General features: G+C 42.8%; 1 protein-coding gene across 1 annotated transcript in view; it reads right to left on the reverse strand.

Moving 5' to 3' along the window:
• Positions 1-641: 641 nt before the first annotated feature.
• ilk (integrin-linked kinase) overlaps positions 642-9994 on the reverse strand; it is a 13480-nt gene continuing 4127 nt past the window's right edge. Inside the window, exons 3-13 of the mRNA XM_084073596.1 lie at positions 8676-8841; positions 8252-8347; positions 6572-6668; positions 6192-6275; positions 6017-6102; positions 5669-5778; positions 4641-4768; positions 4293-4414; positions 3729-3828; positions 1590-1720; positions 642-1237 (exon numbers count right to left, since the gene is read on the reverse strand). Coding sequence (XP_083929722.1) covers positions 1088-1237; positions 1590-1720; positions 3729-3828; positions 4293-4414; positions 4641-4768; positions 5669-5778; positions 6017-6102; positions 6192-6275; positions 6572-6668; positions 8252-8347; positions 8676-8841 — 1270 coding nt within the window. The 3' untranslated portion in view covers positions 642-1087. The remainder of the gene's footprint in view (positions 1238-1589; positions 1721-3728; positions 3829-4292; positions 4415-4640; positions 4769-5668; positions 5779-6016; positions 6103-6191; positions 6276-6571; positions 6669-8251; positions 8348-8675; positions 8842-9994) is intronic.

The raw sequence follows: 9994 nt of genomic DNA on the forward strand, positions 1-9994 counted from the left end.
ACTTTGGGGATCCCGCTGTCTGATCTGCAGACTGACATGACCTGATGATGACTGATCACTTTAACCACTTCAAAACCCCATACGGGTAACCGGAGTCCCTCAGGGCCTCAGGTCAATACCAGTGTATTTTCTGTTTACTGTTAATGTGGGAAAGCTTTTGCTGAAAATAGCCGATCGACAAGCTCACAATGCATGCGGCATGTGTTGTGAGCTTGTCGATCTGCTGCTTTCAGCGAAAGGCTTCCCCACAATACTGATGCTGGGGTTTAATTGGTTTAACACTCAATTCATTCAAACCAGCTCACGTATCTAACAGGCTGTGCAATACATTTTTGACCAAAGAATGTGTGGTCCCTTCAAGGGAGGTTTTATTCTTTAGGCCTATATTAATTCCTTTGTACACATTTTTATACTTAAATGTATATTTAAGTATACAAATTATGTTGATATATTGGCAGAATTTGGCACCATACATTCACTGAATCTAAAGAGAAATCGAGAAATCAGTACAAAATTAAACAAGCTTGTTACACAAAGAAAACCACCAACAACTATAAAATAAAACAGGTTATGATCACACTTTAACCTCAGCTTAACAGGAACAATTATTCCCAATAAAATAATTTATGAGAACAAGGAAATGTCATAAATATAAACTTTTATTGCATAGATATACATGTGTTTATTGCATAGTCATTTTTTCAAAACTTTGTTCTGTATACATTTCTCTGGGGTAATAATTCTTTATGAATCATTGGTTATATGTCCTCCTGCCGACATCAAGCAGTTTAGCAAGCAGCTACATTTCTGTGAATATGAAACACATTTCAGCCATAATGAAAGAGCAACATATGGCAAAAAAAACAACAATAACAACAATAGCCAAATGGCAAATCCAAATTTAAATTAAAGATAGCAATACACCATGATACTTTGGTTCAAACTGCAGTGGCTTAAAAGTGGTCTTGATGGCATTTTTGGTATTTTTGGTATTTACAGGTGATTGCAGTGAGAGTAAGGAAAGAGGAAAAAAAGTGGTTTGTTGATTATAACACTGTTGGGGCTGGATGGACGGCTGGAGTAGTGTTCATTTGTCCTGCATCTTCTCCAGGATAGGAACAATCATGTCAAACTTTGGCCTCTTGGCAGGGTCTTCGTTCATACACAGCCTCATCAGCTTACAGATGTGCGGTGAGATGCCCGGTGGAATGGTGGGCCGAAGACCCTCTAGGGACACCTGAACAGGGGTGACGGGTGGATTAGGATTGGGAATCAATAATCCTGGTTATCTTGTTTTGCATCATTTGCACAACGAAGGAACATTTTGATTTCATGTAGTTTTGGCATCAAATGTTAACACCTTTTAGTCTAATATAAATTATAATGGGTGAGCTAAATGAAATGTTTCAGCATTGCTGATATGCCGACAAGACGATTGTGAAAAAAAAAAATATATATATATATATATTTTAAGCAATGAATTGGTCTAAGTATATAATATATGGTTTATTTTGATATAAAGATAGAATGTAAGTGTGTAGCTATACCCATGCACAGGTACACACGCACACATACGCACACACACTTACCTTCATGCCTATCTCCATGTGTGAGAGGTCTGCGAAGGGAACTTCTCTGGTGACCAACTCCCAAAGTAAGACAGAAAAGCTCCACATGTCAGCCGACCTCCTGTTAATGTCCTCCGGTCTTTTCTGGAGAGCTGCGGGGTGAAGAAACGATGAGTTGATGAGGAGGACAGAGAAAATACTATCCTGACATGGCCAGACTAATATCACTACGTAGATATTAGTCTGGAGGAATGCCTGTGTGGAATCTGCATTTCCAAGGGGCAGATTTAAAAAAAAATCCTCTGGTGATAAACCCGCCCAACATTTACATACTGGTTCCTGATTGGTGCCCCACAACTTTGGGGGGCAGCGAAATCCAATCACAACCGAGCGGGGCCAGACTAATCTGCCGAGGGCAATTTTCTTTTTTTTTCACTGGCAGATTCGTCTGGTTTCCAGGCTAAGAAAAGACAACACAGGTCAGGTATAACCTCGGTCCCAGCCTCACTTATCTGCGAAAAGAAGAGCCTGGTCACGACCTAAAGCAGCGAGTGTCTAGGAAGTCCTGAGTGGACAGATTTCCGTTTCCCCCGGAAACGATATTTTTTGATCAATCACAACACTCGTTTCATTCACAGAGAATGTTAACAGATTTGTAAAGCATCAACGTCATTTCCTTGGGCGGTACTTCCGCCAAATTCAACCATTTCCGGTTGTCAACTTCCTAGACAACCAACATCCCAGGTCTTGCCCAGGGTGGGTCAGGTATGGACTTGTTGTTCACAACTAGTTACCTTATGTAATGACATAGACCTGCTTGCCTTGCTCTGACCAACATATCTCAAAAAGCAATTGTCCGGATTGTCATGAAATGTGTTGTACACATTCATGCTTCCAAGAGGAAGCATGAATGTTTTTGGTTAAAATTAAAATGGTCCTCTTGCTAGTGGCATTATCAGGCCAAACTTTCACAAACTTACACACAGATGAAAGTCTATAGCTGAAATATCTGTGGTCAACCTACCTCAGTAAACTATTTTTAAACACATTTTGAGTTTCTTTGTTATCCATTTGTGCAAATGCTGAGTTATCGTAAGTTTGAAGTTATTAGTCACACACACTGTTTAGTCTTGAGTGCAGTGGACCATAATATTTTCATTTCTTCAAGATTTTTTCCCCCTTTTCTTTTCTGTTTTATTTTGATAGGACACTGAACAGAGAGACAGAACAGTTTGGAGAGAGAGGGGAGGACAAGCAGCAAGGAGCCTCGGGTCAGATTCAATCTGAAGTCTGCTGTCGAAAGGACTATAGCCTTATTTATGCGGTATGTGCTCTTACTCTGTGACCCACAAGCGTGCCCCAATAACAACAGTTAAATAACATAACAGTCTTCTATCAAAGTGGGTTCTTTGTCCACAACCCTGGCAGAACAGCTCATGACCCACTTCTGGGGTCATGGCTGAGAAACACTGGCCAAGAGGTTAGAGAAGTGGGCTCCAGTACAGTACTGTATGTCCAGAAGCCTGCTGCTTTTAATCCCTGGAGCACAATCTGCAAAATTCCATTCAGAGTAAACTGAGTGAGAAACACTCTTCTTTCCCACAACATGCACCAGTGTTCTCTAGAGAAAATATTTGCAAAGGACATAACCCATAGTTAGTTCCCCTGCATCCATGCTCAATCACACTATTTGAGTGCAGAATTTCTACATATCATTTTAAGCAGCTTAAGGTGCATACCCAGTTCTTCAAACAAAAACCTCTCTGTTCTTGCAAAAGTGCTGAATCCATTCATAAGCGGGCAACACAGTATATTTGTTTTCATTACATTACCACGGGCAGCACAGACAATAAATGGAGGTTAACTTACTCTAAACAGGTGTGACTAAATCATACAGTATGTTCCTCGCTCACCAACGGAAGTCTGACTCATATGGCCTTAAGCAGGGCTTCCCAACCAATGGGTTGTGGCCCAAAACTGGGCCATGCAGTTTTCTCAAAGGGTCAGAGAGGAATAAGATCAACTTGAGATGAGGTCATTTTGTGTGACCTGCTATTTGACTATTGTGATTTAATGGAGATGGCAAAATTAGGTATTGAATGCGAGAGGTAGGCTTAGTGCAGGGAGGGAAGGAGGGAGGTGATGAAGAGGAGGGAATACCTTCAGGAGCCATCCATGCAGGACAGTACATACGACCAGGACATTGGAAGGAGAACTTCGCATCCGCCATGCTTATCCTGGCGGTCATGTCTTCATCAATCTGTCAGTCAATCACAAGAGTTAAGATTAGCTAAAATGATCAATAAGGTTATGGGGGCATGAACTATGTTTTCTGAGCATGAATAATGGGCCATTATGAACTAAATTACAATACAATATGAAACCACAATTAAGATACAAGTAAAATAAAAATAAATGTGCCTTTGAAACTCAGTGAGCTAATACCACAGACTGTGTTCAAGAGTGAATTAAGACAGCAGAGGAACACTGCTACTGTTACATAGTTTAGGTTGGGAGTTAATCAACTTAACACATAATTGAACTATGTAATACGGTAATTTGGAATAATCTTTATGTATTCTTCGACATAAAAAAAGTGAAAATTCGATTTACAGCATTTGCTTTGTGGTTTGGTATGTAAAAAAGAAAAGAGAGAGAAATAATGAAAATAAATAATATCTGCTAATTGTGAGGCCCCAAGAAGCTGTGTGGATTGAGTCTTACCATGATGTGCTTGCTGTTGAGGAACAGTCGTGAAACCATTGGTTCTAGAGTATGGAGGAAAGCCATGCCACTGGCAATGTCCAACGCAAACCTCACGGCTTGAGTCTGATCTACCACCAAAGCTGTGAGAGGAGAGGTGAGGAGAGGAGACATTTGAATGACAGGTGGAGTTGAGATAGGGTTGTACGGACGCACGCACACGCGCCCAAACACACACACACACACACACACACACACACACACACACACACACACACACACACACACACACACACACACACACACACACACACACACACACACACACACACACACACACACACACACACACACAGACACAGTACTCACTAGTGCCCTGGTGCAGTATGCTGTGGAGGGAACCGTACGGCATGTAGTGGCTGATGATGATGGGGTGAGGCGAGGGTGGGGCCTGACAGGCCCCCAGTACTGGTAGAATATTGGGGTGAGAAAAGATCCTAGAGAATGGAGAGAAGGATGGAAAGAGAGAGGACAAACCACGCACCTTGCCATGAATATTTACTTTGTAGTACTTGTGAGCTTCAACTTATTGTATTTGATGGATATCAAATTAAACTAATATCTTCAAAGTTGAGATTGTTTTGTTTAATCTCAACTAATGTTACATTCATGCTTGCTCCCTTGTGTCAGGAACCATTTCCTCTCCCACAATTCCAAACAAACTGAGTCCATGCACCATTTGTGTGATCCACTGCCAATATATTGTTCTTTCTACCACAATGTTTATATTGTGCTACAACAATTTATGGGTTGCCACTGCAGATTAACAATGGAACTTTTGCAATGGGTTTTGGAAAAAAGCAAACAAATAGATAGATAATAGATAATAGATAATAGAAATATAATATAGTATAGTATCAACATACTATCAAGATACACACATCAAACATTTCTTGAAGTTAAAGAGAAGTAAGTAATGAAATTACTAGAAATTACAGAAATTCACAACTTTTTTCACAGTTGTGATTTTTTAAAGATTATTTTTTGGCTTTTATGCCTTTATTGATAGGATAATATAGTCTGATAAGAAATGGGGAGAGAGCTGGGGAGTGACATGCAGCAAAGGCCGTCGGGATCGGGACTCAAATCCCCAATGCACTGTCAAGCTGTTTTGGAGCCTTCAGTAGGTGCCTGGACCTGGATCACACCAGTGATCCAGGCCCACAATCGTGATTTTAAAGGCCATCATTTATTTCACAGAAAACAATCTGAGGAGGGAACCGATTGTGATCTCACTTACGGGATTACAAACTGTAGCGCTCTTGCCCACAACACAAACCGACAAGAACTGACCAAACTGAAGAGCCACCGTGCCAGCAGCTGATGTGTAACATTACCTGAGTTTGGGATGCTCCTCGTTGAAGTCTCGGCTCTTCCTTGTGGTCCAGTCTCTCACTTGCAGCACCTTCACTACGATCTCATCCCCCTGCCAGCGACCCTGCCATAGCTACTCAGAGAGAGAGAGAGAGAGAGAGAGAGAGAGAGAGAGAGAGAGAGAGAGAGAGAGAGAGAGAGAGAGAGAGAGAGACAGACAGAGAGAGAGACAGACAGAGAGAAATAAATAGAGAATCGTTTGTTACTCATTTATGTGTTTTTTTTATTTTATTTTATCATTGTGGTTTATCAGTTTACTTCTAAGTTTTATCATATGCAAATTAACCAGTCGAAGCTGAGCAAGAACGGACCTCTCCAGACTGGTTCTCATTTATCTTGGCCAGGAGCGATAACTGCTTGTAGTCGATCCCGGCACTCTTGTTCAGAGTGCCGTTACCTGATGAGAGTGATAACAACATTGGTCGATCACAGACATTGATTTTGTACATGAATGATTGTGTTAAAACAAAATAGCATGCTACTCACGGGGCCGTGTTCGCATGGTGCCCTTCCAGAAGGTCTCCTTGTAGGGGACTTTGGTCAGACTCAGGCCCAGTTTCTCTGCCTTTTCTAAGAACAGTGTGATGAACGGAAGTCATTAAAAGCGAGCAGTAATCACATTAGGCTGTGTAAGGAAATTAATAATTAAGTACAAAAATAACAGACTTTACTTATATTGCCCTTTTCTAAATCCACTGTAAATGCAGAAAGTGCTTTAATCCAAGGTAAAGAAGAAATTAAAACAGATCAGAAAGAAAATCATGCAACCAAAGAAAGTATAGAGAGCATAGGAAACCTTGTGCAATGTGCATAAATGGTCAGACGATAGAAATAACCCCTGGGATGACCCTAAGATGACCTCTGACCTTGCAAGAGCTGTTGTAGGTGAGCCTTGGCCTTGTCCAGGGGTGTCTGTCCATACCTGTTACATGAGCACACCTGGGCTCCACAGGTCACCAGGTCCTATGGGGGAGAACAGAGATAAATGAACCACTTTCACCCACTCAAAATGAGAATAATAATCATACTTATTATTATTATTATTATTATTATTGTATACATAGGGCCCTATCTTGCTTTACCCCTTATGCTTAAACCTTTTTGGCATTTTTTACTATTTTGAAAATAGTCAAATTTCTTTTTTAATAGCCTCGGTATAACATGGGCCTTAAAGTGGTGAATAGAAGTTAACACGCACATCACTTGGTTATCTCTTCTATGATGTAGGGAATCAATCCCCTGAAGGTCCCAGTGACAAAAGTGAATTCCTGCACACAAGATCAACTGTGCATTGATTAATTTATTTAGGGTGACGTTCCATCACAAGGACCTTTCTAGTCTAGACAAGTCGTCTTGAGAAAGGTCCTTGGGACTGAAATGCCGACCTAAGGTACATAAAGTAAATCAATCAGTGCAGAGGTGAACTTGAATGTGTGCCGGAATTTTCAATTTAGCCCTGCTCGCTGCAGGCAGGGCTCTAAGGATGGCGATGTTGGTCAGTGCATCTTCACACACTTCACTCCCAAACCAGATATTATCTTGAAGACGACAGGCTGGATTGTCGTGAAATGGCCCCTATTGGTTTTGCCAAACCCATAGCCTTTACTCTAGTGCCACCCTTGGGCCAAAATTGACACTTACACTCAAGTTATCTCAAAATGTAATGGGTGGAGTGCCATGGAACTTGCTCAACAATTTTTGTGATGCCATGACCTGTCCTCTAGCGCCATCCTCAGGCCAAAATGTCACTTTAGCACACAGAATATCTCACACTCTAACAGGCAGATTGCAGGAAGATCCCTAATGATATAACTGACCCCATGGCCTGTCCCCTAGCTAGCGGGACCCTTTGACCAAAATTAGGAGCAGCACAGCATCTAGGGGCTGTTAGTGGGGCTTTTAGACACTACTTGTCTTGTTTTGTGAAACAGAGAAGCGAGAGAAGGAATACATCACTAACTCAGTGTTTGTTTTGTTTTCAGAACTGCTTGTTTTGAGCTTAATGAGAAAGTGGTCAAACCAACTATCTTAAATAAATCCTGGCTCAGGAGCTGTGACACATGAGTCATGACCATCTCCTCCCCTCTTCTGTCTCTCAATTGTCCTATTGAAACCAAGCAGAAATGTCTGAAAATAACCTAAAAACAAACAAACCCTAATTTCAACTAAGTATAGTCCATGTAGTGGTTATGGTTACTGGGAACAATCATTCATTCCCCTGAAAAGTGTGAAAAAATCTGCAGTAATTATTTCTCTCCAGCAGAGGGCCATTTCAGCCAACAAATCGTGAATGAGAAACCAGAAACACACCACAAACTGTGTGTGTGTGTGTGTGTGTGTGTGTGTGTGTGTGTGTGTGTCTCTCTCTCTCTGTGTGTGTGTGTGTGTGTGTGTGTGTGTGTGTGTGTGTGTGTCTCTCTGTGTGTGTGTGTGTGTGTGTGTGTGTGTGTGTGTGTGTGTGTGCGTGTGCGTGTGCGTGTGCGTGTGCGTGTGCGTGTGCGTGTGCGCGTGCGTGTGCGCGTGCGTGTGTGTGCACTGTGTGTCACCTCTGCCACTTGGTCCTGTCCCCAGAAGCAGGCATAGTGAAGTGGCGTGTTTCCGTGTTCGTTTACCGTGTTGGGGTCTGCTTTGCACTGAATCAGCTGACAATCAGCACATGGAAAACAAAGTGTTAAAGTGTTAATATCACAAGAGTTGTATACAATTTGAAAATATCGCAATAAAAAAGAAGTCTTCCTTCACAGAGGTCTGGGTGTATTTATAGCCTGGTAGGCCCCCTGGAGTGTGCATCTTTGCATCTGTGCGTGTGTGTGTGTGTGTGTGTGTGTGTGTGTGTGTGTGTGTGTGTGTGTGTGTGTGTGTGTGTGTGTGTGTGTGTGTGTGTGCGTGCGTGCGTGCGTGCGTGCGTGCGTGCGTGCGTGCGTGCGTGCGTGCGTGCGTGCGTGCGTGCGTGCGTGCGCATGTGCATACCTTAGCCACTATGTCTCTGTGTCCGTGGCTGGCAGCGAGGTGTAGCGGGGTATCATCGCCCCTGTTCATCACATTAATACGAGCTCCTCTCATGATGAGCATGTCAACAACTCCACTCCTTCCCTCCCTGCACGCCCAATGGAGAGGACTGAAGCCATGGTCATCTCTGCAGCAGAGAGAGGGGGTGCAGAGTTGCATAGAGAGAAAAACAGATGAGGAAAAACAGAGAGAAAGATGGGGAGAGGGAGAGAGAGATTTGACTTGATTTATTAGAAGTTATGATTAAAAGAAGAAAAAAACATGTTGCATGCCTCTCACAGAAACATCAAGGATAAAAAACACAATAAAGTCTGCAACTCATTTCCATTGTGGTTTAGACAAAGAGATGGGGTAAGAAAGAGAGTAGGAAAGAGATGGGGTAAGAAAGAGAGTAGGAAAGAGATGGGGTAAGAGAGAGAGTAGGAAAGAAATGGGTTAAGAGAGAGAGTAGGAAAGAGATGGGGTAAGAGAGAGGGAGAGAGTTAAATAGGGAAAGAGAGACAGAGGTGGGTAGAGAGAGAGATGGAAGAGGGATGGGTAAAGAGAAAGAGGGAAAGATAGATTGGAAGACAGACAGACAGACAAACGAGGGAAGACATAAGTACAGAGAGACAGAGAGAAGGGGGGGAGAGAGAGACAGACCAGCTTAAGCGCAAAATCAACTTAAGCCCACAAGCTGGTCTTTGTTAAAAAACTTCGGTCGCAACACATAAAAGGTAATGGAATGTTAAGAATGCTGTACGATGAGGGGAGGGCAAGAAGAAAGATCACATCAGTGGAGGTGAAAACAAGATAGAAGCCCCCCCCCACACACCCATCCAACGTGTACACGCTGGGGTGGGCTGTCTCACTCTGACGTCGGAGAACAGAGACCCTCTGCTTTCGGCATCACTTTACATCCCAGAGCAGATCAAATTACAAAATACTATCTGGGTAGTGTTCCCGCTCACATGGACCTCCCACCCTCCCTCCCTACCTAGCTAGCCATCTTTATTTAGACATAAGTGCATAGTTCCTCCTCATCCTACCCCCGCCACCTATTTCCATCTGACCCAGAGTTGCATAGCTCTGTGAAGACAGGCACTTCTGTTGATTTTGTGTACGCCACTCGCAAACACACACTTTAAATGCATATTTCTTACATACAGTATGCCATGGACACACACTCACACAATTGCAAATACACATGCAGTATGCTCGCACGCGCACGCACGCACGCACGCACGCACGCACGCACGCACGCACGCACGCACGCACGCACGCACGCACGCACGCACGCA

The sequence above is a fragment of the Gymnoscopelus microlampas genome, assembly GCF_963454915.1.
Source record: "Gymnoscopelus microlampas genome assembly, chromosome: 12".
Lineage (NCBI taxonomy): Eukaryota > Metazoa > Chordata > Actinopteri > Myctophiformes > Myctophidae > Gymnoscopelus > Gymnoscopelus microlampas.